Raw genomic sequence first — 22,462 nt, 5'->3', positions numbered from 1 at the left:
TGGTTCACCTCTTACTTTAGCAACAGGTAGCAAAACGTCATTATTTACATTGTTGATAACGGCTGTGATGTGGGGTCTAAGTGGGGTACTGTCAAGTGCGGGGTGCCACAGGGATCAGTGGTGGGGCCACTCCTGTTCCTTATTTATATAAATGATATGCCCTCTAGTATTATGGCTAACTCTAAAATATTTCTGTTTGCTGATGACACTAGCTTGGTAGTAAACGATGCTGTGTGCAACATTGGCCCAGTTTCAAATAGTGTAGCACATGACATAAGTTCATTGCTTGTAGAAAATAAACTGACGCTAAATCACAGTAAGAAACATTTCAACAAAACCTGACGTTTTAATTTCACGGAAGGGGCATATGATTAGTGAAACTGAACAGTTCAAATTCCTAGGTGTTCAGATAGATCGTAAGCTGTCGTGGCAAGCCCACATTAAGGATCTTGTTCAAAGACTTAATACTGCCATTTTTACTATTCGAACGGTATCAGAAGTGAGTGATCGTTTGACACGAAAATTAGTCTACTTTGCTTATTTTCATTCGCTTATGTCGTATGGTATTATATTTTTGGACAACTCTTCCCATTCTAAAAGGATATTTTTGGCTCAGAAACGGGCGGTTCGGGCAATAAGTGGTGTAAGTTCACGAACCTCTTGTCGACCCCTGTTCACGAGTCTGGGTATTTTGACATTAGCCTCTCAATATACATATATATTTTTTTACTGTCATTTCTTGTCAACAATATTAGCTTATTCCCAAGAATAAGCGGCTTTCACTTGGTTAATACTCGGCAGAAACCAAACCTGCATTTGGATCGGACTTCCTCAACTCTTGTGCAAAAAGGTGTGCAGTATACTGCTGCATCCATTTTCAATAAGCTACCACTCGAATTCAAAAATCTTAGCAGTAATCCACGCGCTTTGAAATCGAAACTGAAGAGTTTCCTCATAGGTCAATCCTCCTATTCTGTCGAGGAGTTACTTGAAAAATTAAGTTGATTCTTATTGTATTGTTGATTGCGTTTACTTAAACTTATGGAGTGACTTTTTTCGGTTTCATTAACATTTATTTTTATCTGTTATTACTTTTATGTTGTAATTTCATGTATTGACACTTTACATGACCTCGGAGATTTGCTCCTCAATTTGATCTTACGGAACATTATGTGTAAATAAAATAAATAAACGACAAAGTATGTCCACTTTGCGTGCTGTCATTTGCGAAAAACCTCGTTTCGATGTCTTGAACAGTGTTTGGACTCTGCAACTCACTCCAACTCCCATCTAACGGCAGTTTCCAAAATGGGCAGGTCAGACTGTCCAGTATAATCTGTTCTCTGTCGGAAGACCTTGTAACCTACGTGCAGATGTGGATCTCCCAGGTTCTTTGTGCACACAGGTATGATTAGCGCCGTTGTAAAGGTCGAGCAGGTAGCTTCGAGACACCGTTGTGGACAGGTGTGTATATCTCTAAGTTAAGTCAGAAGCTGCAGTTGGCGCGCTGCCTGTGCACGTTGTAAAGGTTATCAGAATAAACATTTATACCAGACATTGTGTTCCATCTATTTATTGTGAGTGGAAATAAGAGGAGGACTATACGCTCAAACTCAAATTTACCGACATAAGAAGAAGAGCCTGCGAGTATATTTTTTGTCCTCCGGGCCGTATACCGTGACTACTCGGAATTTACGTCGCGCGGATTTATTTTTCGGTATTTGTAAACTTTTAAAAAACCGTGTGTGAGTTGCGCACGTTATCGGTTTCGTTGGTAACCACTGTTGAGTGTCCCAAAGCCTGTTCTGGATTTCGACAATAACAGCCTTTACACCAGTGATTGGGTACATATTTGTGAACGTCTAATGTGTCTCGAACTCAAACGCGAGAAGCACAGAAGCACAGAAACGTATGGGTGCCAGCATCACGTGTGACGTCACTTCGCTCCGTCAGAGACTGTAACGGCTGCCACGCCAGCTGCCAGTGACCTTGACGCTGCTTCTGTTCCAGTCCGTACTGACTCGTATTGCCACTGCAAGCTGTTAGCTTCCTGCTATCATCTTCCCAGTCCCAAAGTGGAGCCCTCCGAGAAAACATAATTAGTCAAGCAGACCTACGCCCTTTCTATCAACTCTGCCTCTGGGCAGGACACTGACCTGATCTTTCTTCATACAGAAACTGGCCAACTGCTGTACAAGAAAGTAAGCATCATACCCACTCAAACTATAAAAAAACTGGTAACTGCTGTGACAATTTATACTTCAAGTTGCAAGTACACTGAAGAGCCAAAGAAAATGGTACACCTGCATATAAGTGACCTCAGGAGGATGTGCACATCACTCAAGGTGCATATCCTGATGACGCAAAGTTTCAGCTTGTGAAACGGAAGGGGGTTTTCCCATACGAGTGTCTAGATTGTTTGGAAACACTTGATGAAACCAGACTACCCGACCTAGCTGCATTCATCAGTGACCTTACAGGTGACAACCTATTGGATGCAGCGTATGAGCGTGCTGTGAGTATTTGGCAGGAGTTCAACATGCTAAATTTGGGGGTGTATGCAAAACCTTATATGGACACTGATGTGCGTTTGTTTGCTGATGTTTTTGAGAAATTCCAGAATGTTTGCATGACCACATATACTCTGTATCCTGCCCTTTATTATAACAGCACCTGAGTTGTCTTGGTACACTATGTTCGAGAAAACGAAAGTCAACATCAAACTACTGACCGACACACTTCTTTTATTTGAGCGAAGGATCCATGGCATACTTCCAATGTGACCATAGGCGCACCAAGGCAAATAACACGCAGATGGGTGAGAACTTCATTGTGTCTGGCAATTCAAGCTACATCATGTTCCTAGATTTCAATAACCTACACAGGGATGCCATGCAACATTCGCTGCTGCTTGGTGAGTTTTGATGACTGTGCGAAGATGAATGCGTCGGATTAGGTGAAAATATCCATAGTGTGGCGGCTGAATCTGGTGTAGGATATGTTGTGAGGGCAGTACTCACATGCTCTATTAATTTACATGACACAGGTAGTTATTTGCCACTATGTCCTCAGTAACCAGCTCTGCGAGGAGGCTCCATCCCCTAAGTGATGACAGTGCTGGGGACAAGCAGAGATACATTCTTCAGTATTGTAATCTCCAGCAGTGTCTCATCTTGTGGGTGGAGCTGATTAGAATCACCCACACTATCTCCTTCAAGCAGTCACCCTGGCTGAAGGATTACATTGATTTAAATACCGAAAAGAGGACTTGCGATGAGTGACTTTGAAGAAGATTTTTTTAAAGCTAATGTTCAATGCAATTTTCGTCAAGACAATGGGAAATTTGAGAAGACATTGCGAAATTCATATTAGAAAGAAATGGGATGGGCATTGTGTTGTAAATTTCAAATGGGGCACAATCTTCAATAAGAACTTTTTTTGGTGTGGAGATGGCGAAGGTTGCAGTAGAGTTCACAAAGCTTGTCTATCTGAGGATGTGCATGTTAGACCTCTCCAAATTCCACATGTACCAATTTCATCGTGAGATTGTGAAAACCCATTTCACAGATCCAAAGTTACTTTATATGGATACAGATAGCTTCATCTTTAGGGTGAATTGCTGCAAGCCATTTGATGTAATGAGTTGCCACACCAAGGAATTCAACATGTCTTCATATGCAGCCAATAATCCCTATGGTAGTGTTCCACAGAACAAGAAAATTATCGGTCTTATGAAACCCAAGGTGAATTGGTTGCTGATAGTGGAGTTTGTTGGTCTCAGATCGAAGATGTAAGCATATTGCACATTGGCAGTTGCCACTCAGAAGTGGCCGAAAGGTGTGTGTGATGCAGCATCAAGGGCTCTCACGATTGATGAATTCTTGCAGTGTTTGTACGGTGGTGTTCGCAGTGCTCCACCACACTTGCAGCAGCATATGGTGCAGCAAACTAGTATTCGATTATGAGGGCACGAGATGAACACTGTGCTGCAATCTAAAGTCGGTCTGTCGCCCCATGACGATAAGCAGGTCATTTGTGAGGACAGGATTGAGACTCACCTGTACTCACACTATTCGCCTGATGAGAGTGATGATATTGAGAGAGAGTAGGATAGTGGTTGTGAATATATATATAAACCATGTATACTGACAAAATGTACATGCATAACGACATCATGTGTGCTGACGAAAATGTCACTTTTAAATACACACATCAAAAAAGTTTTGCATCACCCAGTTCCCAGAACTTCCTGAAGATAGACGTTGACTGGATATTTTATCACAGACACAGTCCCTTTGACTCTTCAGAGATGTCACTAAACCCGCCCAAAGATGTAAACAACCATGCTTGAGCAGCGCCTATTAGATGGAGGGGGTCCGACAGCTGAGGAGTTCAAGTCATTCCGCCAGGAAGGAGGTACACGGCTCATGTTGTCTATAGTTCAACCATGCCTAGACAGTCAATACTGCAGTTCGATTGTGTCCGCATTGTTACTTTGTGTCAGGAACGGCACTCAACAAGGGAAATGTCCAGCGTCTCTGAGTGAACCAAAGCGATGTTGTTCAGACATGGAGGAGATACAGGGAGGCAGGAACTGTCTGACATACCTCGCTCAGGCCGCCCAAGGGCTACTACTGCCGTGGATAACCGCTACCTACAGAGTATGGCTCGGAGGAACCCTGGCAGCAACACCATATTGAATAATGCTTTTTGTGCAGCCACAGGACGTCGTGTTACGACTCAAACTGTGCACAATAGGCTGCATGATGCGCAACTACACTCCTGATGTCCGTGTCTAGGTCCACCTCTGCAACCATAACACCATGCAGGGTGGTACAGATGGGCCCAACAATATGCCGAATGGACCACTCAGGATTGGCATCACCTGCTCTTCACTGATGAGTGTCACATATACCTTCAACCAGACATGTTTGGAGGCAACCTCATCAGGCTGAATGCTTTAGACAATCGTCGGAGACGTGTGTGGAGGCAACGCGGTCAGGCTGAACGCCTTGGATACACTGTCCAGCAAGTACAGCAAGGTGGAGGTTCCCTGATGTTTTGGGGTGGCATTACGTGGGGCCGACGAATGCCACTGGTGGACATGGAAGACACCATAACAGCTGTACAACATGTGTATGCCATCCTCCGACCGATAGTGCAACCATATCAGCAGCACATTGGCGAGGCATTCGTCTTCATGGACGACAATTTGCGCCCTCATCGTGCACGTCTTGTGAATGGCTTCCCTCAGGATAACGACATCGGTTGATTAGAGTGGCCAGCATGCTCTCCAGACATGAACCCTATCGACATGCCTGGGATAGATTGAAAAGGGCTGTTTATGGACGACGAGACCCACCAACCACTGACGATCTACACCGAATTGCCGTTGAAGAGTGGGACAATCTGGACCAACAGTGCCTTGATGAACTTGTGGATAGTATGCCACGACAAATACAGGCATGCACCAATGCAAGAGGATGTGCTACTGGGTATTAGAGGTACCAGTGTGTACAGCAATCTGGAGCACCACCTCTGAAGGTAGCGCTGTATGGTGGTACAACATGCAATGTGTGGTTTTCATGAGCAATAGAAAAGGAGGAAATTATGTTCATGTTCTCTGTATTTACACCCTGCATGTCATGTGTGTACCAAGTATATTAGTAGATATAGACTAGTTTTTCAGTTTTACCTGCTGCTAGCCACCCAAGACTGAGTAGTTTTTATTGTAGATATATTGTTCCTAGTCCATCGAAATTGCAAACATCCTCAACCAGTGCTGCTGTTGGGTAGACTGTCTCCTGTCATTCGAAAATTTTAAATATTTTTTGTATAACAAGTTCAGTCAGTTCTAGTGTTGGGTTGACTGGATTATTTTTCATGTTATGGTTATTAGTAATAGTGTAAAGATTATCTCTGCACTGAAAAAAGAAAGAACCATATTGTATCTGAGATGTGAAAAAGAAACAAGAACTGAAATATATATATATATATATATCTGGATGTCTAAGAACTGGACAAATTAATTTGATTACAATACATCTTTGTTGTTATTATTTACAGAAAAGTTACCCCCATTGCAGTGTACATATAATGGGTGTGTGAGGGACACATATGACATTAGTTTTGAACATGAGTGCTATTAAGCAGGTGAAATTTAGGATGGACAATAACAAAATATATGAAATAATTACATGGGATGTTGCCAATTGTGCTGCACATGGTGGGTTATGGGAGCAGGTGGCATGCAACCGAGTCCACTTCAAAGACATATATCAAACATGTCCAATACTATATCATCTGTGCTTGAAGAAAACCATAAATGTAATATCTGGAGAAAGCTACATACTACATTGCTATACATGTATCAATTCGGGAGCAGGGTACAATCACTAAAAAGTACCCAGGAAGTGAGATAAAGACCACTTATTGTCACCAAATTCCAAAGTAATATTACGTTTTCAGAAGCAGACACTTTTGTAATCCGCCTGGGAGGCGGCGCGTGGGTAGGAATGGGAAAAGGTAATACAAGTCGGTACTGAAAGAAAGTGGTTTACTGGTGCAAAAACAAGGTGATAACGATTACATAACTGTACGTAGGTGCGATGCCGAAGCGAAGTGTCCTAGCTGGCTGCACCTGATGAAATGGGCAGAAGCAGTCGCGGAGCTCGTAGACCGCGACAGCATCTGCTAGAGGGTGCTGTCGTCGCTGTCTCTTTTAGTGCTAACCTAGCACAGTGGACATACATTGTGGCATTGTAGCTATCGATACCACATCCCTCCCCCGTGAAATGATGGACCGTCGTTGAGTAGGGTTTCCAACGGCGGTTGGAGGGACACAGGGGCGGCGCTGCTGATGGGGTGGACAGCGGAACGACTGTGGCCTGCTGTCCACTCGCGACCCCGAATTGCTCGCGAGGGGGGCGAGGAGAACGCTCCGTGGGAAACCTGCCCAGGCCGCGCGCTGCTACTGGGTATGCTCGGATGAGGAGGCGGAGCAACGACCTCCATGTGCGGCGGCGGCGTGACGGCAGCCTCAGCGTCCATCGGTTCTGGCACCGCGGAGGAACATGGCCGCGGCGGCGGCGGCGGCGGCGGCGGCGGGAGGCGTCTGTCCAGAGCAGGTGACCGGACTGGCAGCGGCGACGGCTGGAGGCGCGCCCCCGGCGGAGGTGCCGTCGATGGAGCCGTGGGCCGTGGCGGCGGAAGCCGCAGAGCCTCCAATTCTGCCGGAAAACAACCAGCGGCAGAAAACCGAGGACAGCGCAAACGAATCTGGTTCCGGTGTCGCTTGACAGTGCCGGAGGGAGCAGCAATGACAAATAAGGCGCGGCCAAGCTGGCGAAGAATGCGCCCCTGTTCCCAGTGCTGCCTGCCAGAGAAAATTCCATATAACACCAAATCATGCGGCGCGAAGCCAGAATGATGCGAAGCAGCGGGAGGGCGCAGCGGCGGGTGCAATAGCTGGAGTAGCGACCGATGGGCGCGGCCGTGTAGCAATTCCGCTGGCGAACGGTTGCCGCGCGGCTGAGAGCGGTAGGAAGCAAGGAAAGTCCAGAGCGCGCAACTTGCTCATCTGCGACTTAAACGTATGCACAAAGCGTTCAGCCTCGCCGTTCGACTGGAGTTGGAACGGGGCTGAGGTCAGGTGGCGAATGCCATTAGCAGCACAGAACGCTTCAGATTGAGGACACAAATTGTGGGCCATTGTCGGAGACAATAACTTCAGGCAGGCCCTCAATACGAAAAAAAGATGTCAAAGCCCGAATAGTACTAGCAGACGTAGTAGAAGACATAGGAACAACAAAAGGGAAATTGCTGTACGCATCAATACCTATCAACCAACGAGTGTCCCGGAAAGGACCTGCAAAAATCAATATGAACCCGCTGCCAAGGCGCAGTAGGAGTCGGCCACGCAAAGAAGCTCTGGCGGGTAGCAGATTGATGCTCCGCGCAAGGTCGACAGTTAGCAAGCAAATTCTCAATATCTTTATCAATGCCGACCCAAGTGCAGTGACGATGAGCTAATTGCTTCGTCCGCACTACATCCCAATGACCAGCGTGCAGTAAGCGGAGGATTTCCGACTGAAACGAACGAGGTAAAACCACACGAGACTGATTATCAGTTTGTAACCAGATAACACCGTGGTGTACAGACAAGTTGTGACGTTGCGCAATGTAACGTCGAACTAGTGGATCAGGAATTTGCGTAGCAGATGGAGGCCATTGAGTACGAATACACTGCAAAAGAATTTGCAAAGAAGCATCGGCGGCTGTCGCGGTAGCAGTGCCACGAAAATCCACCGGAAAACCATCAGCAAATTCCTTGTCTTGCGAATCAATAAAGATGCATGACAGTTCGGAAAAATCAAACACTGCGTCAGGACCGATAGGCAGGCGAGACAAAGCATCAGCATTGCCATGTTGGGTCGTAGGCCGAAACAAAATTTCGTAATTGTAGTTGGCCAAAAAAAAAAAACAAAGAACAACGTTGGAACTTTTGTGCAGTACGGGCCGGAACTGCCTTTGACAGGTGGAACAACGACGTCAAAGGCTTATGGTCGGTGACCAAATAGAACTTTCGACCGTACAAAAAATCATGAAACTTAGTTTCTCCATTTATAATAGCTAAAGCTTCTTTCTCGATTTGAGCCGGCCGGGGTGGCCGAGCGGTTCTAGGCACTACAGTCTGGAACCGCGCGACCGCTACGGTCGCAGGTTCGAATCCTGCCTCAGGCATGGATGTGTGTGATGCCCTTAGGTTAGTTAGGTTTAAGTAGTTCTAAGTTCTAGGGGACTGATGACCTCAGAAGTCCCATAGTGCTCAGAGCCATTTGAACCATTTGAACCATTTCTCGATTTGAGAATAGTTTTGCTGGGCAGAATTGAGCAACTTAGACGCAAAAGCGATCGGTCGATCGACAGAATTAATGCGGTGTGACAGAACGCGCCGATGCCTAGAGAAGATGCATCGACAGCCAAAACAAATGGTATGGTGTGATCGAAAGGAATCAAACAGCGATCACTCAACAAAGCAGATTTGAGCTTGTGGAAAGCAGCATCAGATTCCGAAGACCAAACAAAAGGAACGTTCTTACGCCGAATGCGATGCAAAGGCGCTGCAATCTGCGCTGCATTTGGTATAAACCGAATATAGTAAGTGATTTTGCCCAATACAGACTGAAGTTCTTTCAAGTTCCTGGGTGCTGGCAAGTCCCTAATTGCACTGAGATGTGACGGCGAGGGATGGATACTCTGTCCATTAATCATATGTCCTAAATACTGTATCTCAGTTTGAAAAAAATTACACTTGTCTCTGTTACACTTTAGTCCTGCCTACAAAAGTATAGTAAATAAAGCACGTAAATTCTGCAAAAGTTCGTCAAGTGTGCGACCTGATACAACTATATCGTCCAGATAATTTGAACAACCAGGGACAGTTGCACACAACTGCTGCAAATAAGACTGAAAAATAGCAGGAGCCGAAGCACAACCGAACGGAAGGCGGCGAAACTTGAAAAATCCAAGGTGGGTGTTTATCACAAAATAGCGCTGCGACTGTTCGTCGAGCGGAATCTGAAAGTATGCTTCCCGCAACTCAATCGCGGAAAAGAATTTTCCCGCACCAAGCTTATAAAAAATGTCTTCAGGAAGCGGTAAGGGAAACGTAGCTACCACTGTCTGGGGATTTACTGTTGACTTAAAATCAACACAAATACGGAGACGACCGTTTGGTTTCTTCACACACACTATAGGCGAAGCCCATGGCGAAGCAGAAACAGGTTCAATGACACCATTGTCTTACGAATGCCTAAGTTCAGCAGCTACGGCGTAGCGCAGTGCGTGCGGTACCGGGCGTGCGCGCCGGAAAACAGGCATGGCATTGTCTTTAAGTACAAGATACGCTGCAAAGTCTGTGGCGCAACCAAGGCCTTCAGAAAAGAGTTCAGCAAAATCATCGCATCGTGCGGCAACACCGTCTGCATGGTCACTAGCGTTGATGCAAAGTACATTGTCCTGAATTGCGAGGCCAAAGAGTTCAAATGCGTCCATGCCAAAAATGTTTGTAGCATTACTAGAGCTTAGCACAAGGAAAGACCCTGTACGGGTCGTTGCACCATACGTGGCTTGCTGACTACATACGCCGAGCACTGAGATTTCCTGTCCAGTAAATGCAGTCAGCGTGGAACGCGAACGACGAAGTGGGGGAGAACCAGTAAAAAAACTGACGCACCAGTGTCCAGCTGCAAGCGAACAGAACGGCCACAAATGTTCAAAGCACTGACACCAATGATTATTCTATATAATAGGGTCTGCAGACCACTACCACCACAGTAGTATAACACACACGACAGAAGAGATATTAGAGGAGATGCTGGTAATCTCAGCAGACTACCAGTGGAATTACACATTTCTGGATATAACTGATGTGGAATGGAACAAAGCTTCAAAAACGATTGGCACAAGGCGTGTATGGAACATGACATTGCACACGCAGCAAATAAAGATCCCCCAGGATGTCATGCCGCAGATCGAACTTAAGCTGAGAAAACTAAGGCAATTCATGCCAGGGATACTGGTACGTCAGTGAATTGCAACATTTGCAGTTGATAGAAACATGTATGGTAAAATTTTGTTGGATTTGGGGGTGAATTTCAGCCAAGCTATGAACGCTGCACGTTGTGTACTAAAGAAGAAGAAGACAACGACGATGAAGAAGAAGATGGAGCAGGAATGTTTAATAAACTGTACCCTGGCAGCTATTTATGCAGCTACAAGCGCTCTGAAGCAGAAAGGCGCGAGAAGTCTTTTTAAAGCATCCAGCGTTCTGTTAATAGCCAAGACATCAGGTGGAATTATTCTCTTCCTCATCCCAGCCCTCAGAAGTCTCTCAGCGGTGAGTTCACTAGCTGGTGGTGTTGCAGCTACTGCCAGGACAGTCAAGAACGCACAGAACTCCCAGGATCAAGTAAAGAAAGCAAGAAGGCATAATCACATGATGGAAAAGGACTATACCTGAAACTGTACAAGAAAGGATAGGTCTCTTATAAATTAATTAGCCGCCCTACCAGATAGGGCGCTTACAAATATAGATCTCCTTAAGTATGTTAGAAAAAATTCAACATTTCGAGATTTTGCGGCGTGTTTATGCGGGATACATTACCAAACAGTATGTGCAAATCCTCAGAATGTAGAACTGTGAAATGAGATGTTTCTGGAGGACCTGGAACTCACTGAGTGGCATATGTAAAAAAAAAATTCAAATGTCTACTATTTCGATTCATTTTTCGACCTGTAACCTTCAGAAGAATTACAACAATATTTAATGAGCAGAAGGCATGTGTTCTATAATTTTTATTGCTATCAAGGTTTTAATACATACCTGTGTGGCCATTTGTGCATCATGTTGCTCCTGCAGTTTACGAAGAAGGATATATAAGGAGGCGCATTTGGCATCCATTCACCAATTGAGCTTCAGATGCAATGTTGTATTCTCTCGTTTTAACAGAATGATAGTATTACGTGCGAATCACTTCCACCAATTGATTTAAGCATTTGGGATTGGAGTACTGCATTGATTGGTTTGGAGACATACAGCTGCATCCCAAATATCGCAGAAGCAAACAATAAACTGCGTCATGGAAATTGATGGTAAAAAAGAAATAGTGAAAATAGAACCCAGTGCATAAGATATTGACGACTTAAACGAGGTTTTAAAACCTTTCGAAAGGGATTGGTCTATGTGCAAACATCAATACAGTTAAATCTGGAATAAGGCTGATGAATGTTGCGACTGACGTTAACCAGAAATGTTCAGTAGGACGACTACTGGGTTTCACAAACGGACAAGTCTGAAGAAGGATCCTAGTAAATTTTACAAGTCTGGACTGGCTGTGGATATTCTCCCCGTCAGTATAGTTTGTGTTCAGTGCAACATTGCAACAAACTCCTATCTCAGTGATAGATTGATTCATACAATTTACAGATTTTTCGCCTCAGTTAGAACAGGGTATAAAATTGTGGAGACTCCCACCAACGCTATGTACCTTCCACTGGCAGTTCAGACATTGGAATATCTTGGGATATATAGTGTAGACCAAATTAGCCAACTTATTGACATTTGGGGAGGGAATCATTGTAACTACATTTAAGACAGAACGTGCGTAAGGTGTAAAAAAAGTGCACATAACCCTCAGCACAGCATTTCGCAACAGAACTGCAATGCGATAACACATGCAAACTACAAGTTCCTGAAATCAGTAGGCTTGAAACCCTGCAATGACGCCACTCAATATAATTGTCCAGGTAGAATATGATGAGCGAATTATATGCCAGGAACACCTCTCACATAAACCTTATGCTTCAACCACATTTAACAAGAATGATGAAATTAGGATTGTTATCCAGCACCAAAATTCTTTAAACCTCCTATACAAGAGTTTCACATATGTGGATGGGGCATTTAAGAAAAAGGAATGGTAGTGTTACAATAGGATCGAAGCTTACATGTAATGCTGTAGCATACCTGTTTGGAAGATATGATATGAACTTAATGGGATTGAGATTCACTATACACATAATGTACGTATAGCATCAACTATTAAAACATATGTCTCTTCTTCGCCCTCGGATTTGAAAAGTGTAGAAAATGTAGGACAGTTCATAGATGAGCTAGTAGTTAGGACAGTGGCAGAGCACCTAAGATTTACCACATGCATATTACTAAATATGCTTATGTGGTACTTTGAGGACATGCAGTGAATTATTATGAACGCTAAATAATAACTTATTTCGTATGGAGTGCGACAAATAACAAGTCATACATTCAAGGAGCTCAAGAGGAGAATGGGATCATCATCAATAAAATAGTATGGAAAATGCCTCACATCACTGTAGCAGATGGGGAGCGTTTGAAGTTTTTAAAATTTCTGAATGCTGGTGCATATCTGCCATTAACTTTCTGTCCATGGGAGCTTTTTGAATATCCAGTGCTACCAATGGCAACCAGACAAATGTGGGCTATTAAAACCTCTGTTCAACTGCAGACACCTAAATTCATCATACTTACATTTCACACCAACAGAATGGGGAACATAGCAAATGATTCCACTACATTTGACAACTACAAGTTAACTAATACCAGAGTTTACTGGAATTCGGAATTCTATTCCTAAGACAATTTACTGCTACAGTGAGATGAAAAGGTATCTAGTCTAGCATTTGACATGTAGGCGAAGTTCCGCACTTCTTACTATGAAGGTGCTGAAGAAGAAAGATGTGTACTCAGCCTAGAGAAATTCAAGGGACTGACACAAGTCACTGTAACAGACTGCTCAAAACAGAACAAGATAATTAAATCAAAACTGATAGATGTGCAAATTGAATCTGAATCTTCAGAAAATTTCCTAGAATGCACCACAGCATATGCTCTAGTCCTACATGACCATGTACTTAACTATAGGCCAGCGAGGTGTATAAGTGGACAGCTATTGTACCCAGAGCACCTCAAAGTGTGAACATTACTGCAGATATTCAAGTTTCCTACAATGATAAACACAAATTCATATTTAAAGATATTGCATTCATAGAACATACTGGTGCACTAGAGACATTCTTGACACGTACTGCATTGCCCAAGCCTTTCAAATATCTAAAGTGTGCTAGAACATGGAGGAGTGCAACGTGGTTACCTCGTTCCTTCCATGGAATTCAGTGGGGCGATTCTAGTATACCCTACAAAGATATGGTGGCGTCGCTTCGATTTTTTGACTACACAGATGCCATCATCTACGTCAAAGGCAAGGAGAAGATCACATGGATGCATGGAAGCTACAAGTATGCTGCTGTTCAAGACCTGAAATTCTACAGGTGTCTTGCCCTCCATCAGCTGAAGAAGATGCATGGATACAAACAAAATAGTGTTGCGTCTGTGGTATCGATAGCTACGATGCCACAACGTAGGTCCGCTCTGCTAGGTTGGCACTACAAGAAACACCGACGACAGGCACCCACTAGCCGGTGCTGTCGAGGTCTACGAGCTCCGCGACTGCTTCAGCCCATTTCATCAGGTGCAGCCAGCCAGGACACTTCGCTTCAGCATCACACCTACGTACAAAGTTATGTAATCGTTATTACCTTGTTTTTGCACCTGTAAACCACTTTCTTGTAGTACCGACCTGTATTACCATTTTCCCGTTCCTAGCCACGCGCCGCCTCCCAGGCGGGATGCGAAAAGATGGCGACGATCAGGGACTAATTTTTTTTGTTTTGTTTTTTGCCTTTCCTGCCATTTCCCTTTTTTGCTCGGTACTGCTTTAGCTTTTTTGTGATGTCCCCCAGTCGTTATACGACTTTAATTTGTGTCAATATGGCTTCGCCACAGGAACAGGCTTCGCTGTCCGATCTTGTCCGTTTTCAGGCTCAGCAAATGACGCAGCTGCTTGCTGCCATAAATGAACTGGTCACACTACAAACTGCAGCTACTTCGGCACCTCCGACACCACCGGCTGTACCGACGCCGTCGCCGACGGCGCCGCCATTTCGTGCCTTCAATCCTGATGTTGAACGCTGGCCAGAACACATCGCCCAGCTCGAAGCACACTTCACAGCTTACAACGTACCAGGTGCAGAGTGGCTTGCCTTTTCCATTGCCAACGCGGGTGTTGTGTTGTACCGTGCGCTCGTCAAATTGTTTTCCACCACCCGCCCAGAAACTAAAACTTACGACGAAGTGATTGATGCTTTGATCTCCCACTTCCGTGACAGTGTAAATGTGGTAGCTGCACGTTACAAATTCTTTCGTCTCCGGCGTGGCCCTACTCAGTCTAAGAAGTCTTCGTTAGCGGACCTTCAGGGCCTAACTTCGCCGGCACGGTAGCTCAGCGCGTTCGGTCAGAGAGCTGGTTGGCCTCTGTAGTAAAAAAAGACTGAGTGAAATGTTCAACAAACGGACTTTAGCGGATTTCATTTGACGTCCACAATGACCGAAGACAACGATAAAAAAAAAAAACTTCTGACTGTGACTAATTGCTCATGTGGACGCTCATATGCAGATATTATGATTAGAGACGCTATTGCGCAGGATGTGGCGGATCACCGCATCCGCGAATAAATCGTCAGATTTAAAAACCCGTTTTTGGAGGAAGTAGAGGACTTGCTAGAAAGACAAGATACTTTAGACATGGCTACTTCCGCGTTCGACGTGACCCCGGGTGTGCGTACTGTTAGCGCGGCACAACACGTGCCCTCCCAGCCAGCCACGCCGCGCCGCTCGCGCGCACGTAAACATGGTTCAAACCAGGTAGATTAGATTAGATTAGTACTTGTTCCATAGATCATGAATACGACACTTCGTAATGATGCAGAACGTGTCAGGTTAATAAAAGGTGTCTATACAAGATGCTGATGTATTACATGACAATATATATATATATATATATATATATATATATATATATATATATATATATATATATATAGTGGGGGTTGGGAAATTACCCACTTACTATATCCAAAAATTCATCTAGTGAGTAGAAGGAGTTGCCATTAAGAAATTCTTTTAATTTCCTTTTAAATGCTGTATGTCAGACTTTTTGATGCTATTAGGTAAGTGACCAAGATTTAACCTTGAGTAGTGGAGATCATCCTTGCTCCTAGTGTTGTGGCTATGTACACTGCTATTACTTTTGAATTCGTTCGGATTGTTAATAACAAATTTCATAAGTGAATAAATATATTGTGAGGCTACAGTGAAGATTTCTAGCTCTTTGAATAAGTGTCTGCAGGATGATCTTGGATGAGCTCAAGCAATTATTCTGATTACACGCTTTTGTGCAATGAACACTCTTTTACTCAATGATGAGTTACCCCAGAATATGATGCCATACGAAAGCAGATAATGAAAATAGGCATGGTAAGCTAATTCACCCAGATGTATATCGCCAAAATTTGCAGTGACCCTAATAGCATAAGTTGCTGAATTCAAACGTTTCAGCAGATCCTCAGTGTGTTTTTCCAGTTCAACCCCTCATCAATGCATACACCTAGAAATTTTGAATATTCTACCTTAGCTATCGATTTCTGATCGAAGTCTATATTTATTAATGGGGTCATTCCATTTACTGTGTGGAACTGTATATACTGTCTTTTGTCAAAGTTTAATGAGAGCCCATTTGCAGAGAACCACTTAATGATTTTCTGAAAACTATCGTTTACAATTTCACCAGTTAATTCTTGTCTGTCGGGTGTGATAGCTATACTTGTATCATCGGCAAAAAATACCAGCTTTGCATCTTCGTGAATATAGAATGGCAAGTCATTAATATCTATTAAGAACAGCAGAGGACCCAAGACCGAACCTTGCGGCACCCCATTCTTGATTGTTCCCCAGTTTGAGAAATCACCAGTTTTTTGCATATTATGTGAACTGTTTATTTCAACTTTCTGCACTCTTCCATTTAGGTATGGTTTAAACCATTTGAGCACTGTCCCATTCATACCACAGTACTTGAGCTTATCTAGAAGTATTCCATGATTTACACAATCAAAAGCCTTTGATAGATCACAAAAAATCCCAACGGGTGACTTCCGGTTACTCAGAGCATTTAATATTTCATTAGTGAAAGTATATATAGCATTTTAAAACTTTATTTTTACAAAGGTGTGAAGCTACTCTACAATACATTACTTTTTCAAGAATTTTGGGTAAGAAACTGAAACCATGTCCGAACTGCTTTCGTGCCCACCCACGGGAGAGTTGCCCATCCCGTCAAGCACAGCGTTATTTTTGTAGTAAGAAAGGACATGTACAAGCTGTGTGTAGTAAGAGAAACTCTGATTCACAACATGTCTCCCGTTCTCGTGCCTCCCGTGGGCGTCACCGCAATGGCATACGCCATAATCAGGTTTCACATCAACCTATGGACGTTAATGCCATATATTAAAAGCCTTCTGCTTCAGGTGCTTCTACAGCTCGTCGGGTGAATCAAGTTTTGCCTGACACTTCCTCTCGCATTCCAAATCCACCAAAAATAAATGCAAATAGATCTATTTAAAAAAACAGATAAAATTCTTTTATATCTTCCTAAGAGACAGTCCCTATTCTTTCCACGCCAACTATGTAAGAATCGACCAACTGTGTCTCAAACGCAATGAAATAGTGTTGATGGCAGTTGACAGAAATGGAAACAAATCCCCTAAGGTACACAACGAAGATCAAGGCACTGTTGCAGAAACAACGAAAGAAGCACGCCAGATTTAACAGAACGCAAAATCTTAAAGACTGGTAACGCTTCTCAGATGCTAGAAATTTAGTGCAGAATTCAGTGCGAGATGCTTTTAACAGTTTCTACAGCAGAACTCTCTGGAAATCTGGCAGAAAATCGAAAGAGATTCTGGTCATACGTAAAGTATACCAATGGCAAGACAGTCAATACTTTCACTACATAATGACAATGATAAAGTTGCCGATGGCAGCACCATTAAAACGTACTTACTAATCACATATTTCTGAAGTTCCTTCACCAAATACGACACAGTAAGTATTTCAAAGTTCGTATTAAGAACAGCTGCCAACATGCGCACTTCGGAAGTAGATGCCATCTATGTAGTAAAGCAACTTACGTCACTTAATACAGTAAAATCTTCCATTCCACATTTGGATTCCTTGCGTAGTATGTTGAAGAAATAGCTCGATTTTTGGCAATCATATATTATAACTCGCTAGAGCAAAGACCTAAATCTAATGACTGGAAAGTTGCACGGGTCACACCAGTACACAAGAAAGTAAATAAAAGTAATCTGCTGAATTGTAGAACAATACCATTGGCGTCGATTTGTGGCAGATTTTGGAACATATAAACTGTTTCAATATTATTAAACACCTCAAACAAAACGACGTATTGAGACAACGAGCATGGATTCAGAAAATATAATTCCTTTAAAATACAACCATCTCTTTATTCCCATGAGGAATGAAAGCTATCGACAGGGGATTCCAATTAGATCCCATATTTCTAGACATCCAGAAGGCTTTTGACACAATTCTTCGCAAGCAGCGTCTAATCAGAATAAGTGTGTATGGAGTATCGCCATGATTTTCTGTCAGTAAGGTCAAGTTTCGTAGTCCACTGAAGCCAAAATGGTATCTGAGGTTCTCTAGGGAAGTGTTATAAGTGCTCTGCTGTTCTTAAGCTATGTAAACGATTTAGGGAACAATGGTAATAGCTCTGTTAGATTGTTTGTAGATGATGCTGTCGTTTACCGTTTAGTAAGGTCATAAGAAGATAAAAACGAGTTTGAAAAATGGTTTAAAAAATATCTGCATGTGACGAAAAATTCAATTGAAGCGAAAAATAGAAATTTGAGGTACTCCACACGATTTATAAAAAACTGAGCTACACTTCGAGTGCATGATAAATAACACAGAGGATTTCAGCTAAATATCTAGGGATTACAATTACAAACAACTTTTAAATTGGTACCATCACTTTGAAAACGTTGTGGGGAAGGTGAACCAAAGACGTCGTTTTGTTGGCAGAACCCTTAGAAGATGCAACAAAGCCACTAAAGAGACTGTTTACACAACGCTTGTTTATCCTCTGTTAGAGTACTGTTGGCGGTATAATATCGAAAGAGGGCATCGAAAACAAACTATCGCTAAATAGGGCTGAGAATGTAATGGAAATTATAAGTGAGTTGCAGTGTCAATCATTAAAACAAAGGCTTATTCGTGGTGGCAAGACATTTTAAAGGAATTTCAATCACCAACTTTAAACTCAGAATGTCAAAATATTTTGTTGCCCCCACTACATAATAATAAATTACCATCACAATAAAATATGAGAAATCAGAGCTTGCACAGAAAGATTTTGAAGTTCGTTTTCCCCAAGAGCTATTCCATAGTGGAATGGTCCAGAAATGGTCTGAAAGTGGGTCAATGAACCCTTTGCTAAACAAGTGTGAGTATTGGGACAACACCGCTATCCGCCCAAAGTACCATTATCCAATATGGCGGCGATGACGTCATCCAAGATGGAAGCCGTGACGTCAATCAAGATGGCTGATTTTGGCGGGAAGTTTGAATTTTGGAGGGAATATAGGTCACTTGGCCTACCTCCACTAACCTAACCCCCTCCCGAAGAAAAATGGCAGGAAGTTCAAATTCCAACATGATAATGTGTCACACCCCAGTTATGTCTACTAAGCAAGGAAAATGGCGGGAAAAAAGTACTTATCTTTATTATTTAAACAATTTCAAGCAGATGTGTTCGCCACTGAGTCTGGACTCCAACTGGCTTAGTTCATATTGCAGCTGCCAGAGAAAGCCACCGTGACATTAGATCATGATGGAAGTACCGTTATTCAAGATGGCTGCACCCACTCTGTGCACCATGCAGTGTAGGTCTAGTTCCTATCGCCGCCACCAGAGGGCTCTGTCATGACGTCAGCTGATGACGTTCTGGGGTGTGGGAAATGGCGATATGCAATAGGAGCCCTTAATCGAGTCACATGTTTGACTTCAGCCAATAGCATTGAAGTATCGGATGACGTAATTGTAAGAGATATAGGTTAAGCTCAGTAGCTCTGGGGCCTCAGTCTTCGACAGTCAGCAGGAGAAGAATGAGAACCATGAAGAGCCAGCAGCAGCAGCAGCAGTAGCAGTTGAACTCCAGTGCAGTAATGCAGAATAAGATTAAATGGAAAAGTAAGTATCATACTTCACGTTATTCTACCTCTCATATTAGCCTTATTATTTTCCAAACTTTTCACTTATTGGACCAAATGTAATGATTCATCGCCTTGGTTTAACAGGGTCGAGTGCCAACATACCTAGCTCCGCAGACATGTCTGGATCTGCATCAGCCTCAACCACCATCTCATTGAGACCTACAGCAACAGTCCCCACTGCAACTGAACCAGTGGCAGCCATGTGGGATCCTGTAGCGCACATAGCCCACTTGTTGGAGCCTCTCCGTCCCACTCATCGACTCGTGTAAAGAGGATACACAACCTGCACACGACACACCGAATGATACCGCAGGCAGTGTTAAACAGCAACTAGATGGAGGTCAATACTGGTCGCCAACATATGACTCATTCCAGTCGAACAGTCCTGTGATAGTGCATCCACAGGGTTTAGATACTGTAGATAAAAAGAATATGTCGAGTGCAACTACGCTTTTCACCACCACATACAATTTAACCCCCAGTGGGTCCAAACGTGTGAACATTGCTGTAGAGGTGCATCATGTCTGGGGGTCCAGGCTATAATGCAAATTGAAAATGTTTCCAAATGTGTTAAAGTGCCTATTTCCGAGTTCGACTGGGATGAGATGTGTGGTGCAGAGCGCTACATCAATCAGCAGATGACCACCGAATATTATCCAACTCAATCCCCCCCAGACATTCATCTTACTGATGTGACACTTTCTATTACTACCGTTTATGATGACTGCGCGTTATGCATGAAATCAGGTGACAATTGCGTCTATCTAAGACATCTGTCAATTATGAAGTTATATGATCTAGACTCTGCCATACGTCTTGCGCTGGAGAGACTAAATCGTTGGTTGCCTAGCATTGAGGCCGCATACAGTGAAGTTGTAAACTCCCTATGTGTGAATTGTATACATATTGACGATCTTAAGCAGCACCTTCATTCGCACATGACCACTAAATCTAAAGACAAGTAGATGAAATGCGTTTGTCAAAAACCAGAGTACTGCCAGTCACCTATTGGCTTGAGTGAGATACGTGCTGAATTTATTGCCAACCAAAAAGCATTATTTAGTAGATATTGTACATGTGCTAAGAAGATACATACCAATTGTAATGATAGCCCTGAAATACTACATACAATGTACGATTTTTAAATAAATAATTTATCTCTACTCTCAACTCGTGTTTGCGTCGTATTTCATACCACTTTCCCATTATAATCAAACTATTACAATTATTTTTTTTTCAATCCTATACCAGTTACTGAGATTATGATCATGTTACTCTTCATGAGTAAAATATATACTTATGTTTTTCGTGTAGTCAATATAGCTCAATCTGTTGAGTGATGGAACTATACTGGCTACACAATACTATTATTATTATCCTTTCAGGTGTATTTTCTATATATATAGGTCAGCTACTTGTCTGTACCTGATGCATTTAGTATCATGGCGCGCTGGGTGAAGCACCTTCACCACAAGGGCTTTGTTGTCGGTGACTGGTCTTGTGAAGATTCAAGTGAAGAGCTGAACAAGAGGAATGGAATTCTCCTTCCCGATAATATACGAGCAATTATTGTAAACCCATCCAATTGCAGGAAGACTAATGTCCTCATGACTTTGCTAACTCATGTAGACAGAGTCCAATTTCAATATGTTAGTGTATTCTCAGAAGCACTCTTTCAACCCAAGCATCAGCTATTGCAAGAGATATTGCACAGTGTATATGGTGTTACATACACGACATTCAGTGAAAGCGGTGATATTCACCCACCTCAAAAAGTAAACCCAAACACAGTCTTCATATTTGATGATGTTTCCATGGAAAACCAAGACCAAATTAGAAAATATTTCTGTTTCGGTCATCATATGGGTGCTGATGTATTTTATCTAAGTCAAACATATTCCAGAATCCCCAAACAGCTTGTTAGGGATAACGCAAACATCATTATAGCCTTCAAACAAGACAATCGGAATTTAGAACACATTCACCAAGCACATGTCGGAACGGACATGTCGTTCAATGATTTTGTAAAGATATGTGCAGATTGTTGGAACCATTCACTGTACGGGTTTCTCGTTATTGATAAAACAAGAAAACTCAATCATGGTAGGTACAGGCAAAACTTTCAAGAGTTTTTGCATGTATAGCACGGTAAGAGAGGTTAGTACATCAGTCTACACTACGCCATATACAAATTCGCGCGTAAGTCCACCTCTCAACCGGAGAAAATGGGTGTACACAGACAAAACATTCGCTTGTACTTGGATGCGAAAATTCAGGCTATGGCACATAAAGTTGCAGGTATGGGCAGGGAACTAGAGACGTATTAACAGACTCTTCTGAGAATGGTGAATGCGTTAAATGAGCTAGTTAATCAAGTCAGTAAGAAAGTAACCAACTTAACTAAAAAGGATGATGCTATTCAGGGGAAAATAGATCTAGATTTCCTTGTTGTTGAGAAGGATGATCACGATTATAGTAAGAGGGCGAAGAAAATGACTGGATATATAAAGCCTCACGCCGCGGAGATGTCTGATTAGTATACGCTGAGATGTCGATGGAGCAGAAAGTGATTCAAGCGAGTAAAGCAGTTCGTGAGAAATTATGGCTGCTGAGGTTAGGGCATATGGATCGGCAGCAAACACTAAGAGAGACCTTTAAGCCGGTTACTGAATCTCTTCGACAGCTCTTAGCAAAACACACGATAACGAGGGTGCTGCCATTGACGAATTCA

General features: G+C 43.0%; 1 protein-coding gene across 1 annotated transcript in view; it reads right to left on the bottom strand.

Moving 5' to 3' along the window:
* LOC124722386 (protein enabled homolog) overlaps positions 1–22,462 on the bottom strand; it is a 38,581-nt gene that overhangs the window by 3,172 nt on the left and 12,947 nt on the right. The window contains exon 2 of the mRNA XM_047247559.1: positions 6,906–7,152. Within this exon, the coding sequence (XP_047103515.1) occupies positions 6,906–7,152 (247 nt within the window). The remainder of the gene's footprint in view (positions 1–6,905; positions 7,153–22,462) is intronic.

Source organism: Schistocerca piceifrons, chromosome X, assembly GCF_021461385.2.
Source record: "Schistocerca piceifrons isolate TAMUIC-IGC-003096 chromosome X, iqSchPice1.1, whole genome shotgun sequence".
Taxonomy (NCBI): Eukaryota; Metazoa; Arthropoda; class Insecta; order Orthoptera; family Acrididae; genus Schistocerca; species Schistocerca piceifrons.
The sequence above is the reverse complement of the archived record's forward strand: the minus strand, read 5'-3'. Positions and strand labels throughout refer to the sequence as shown.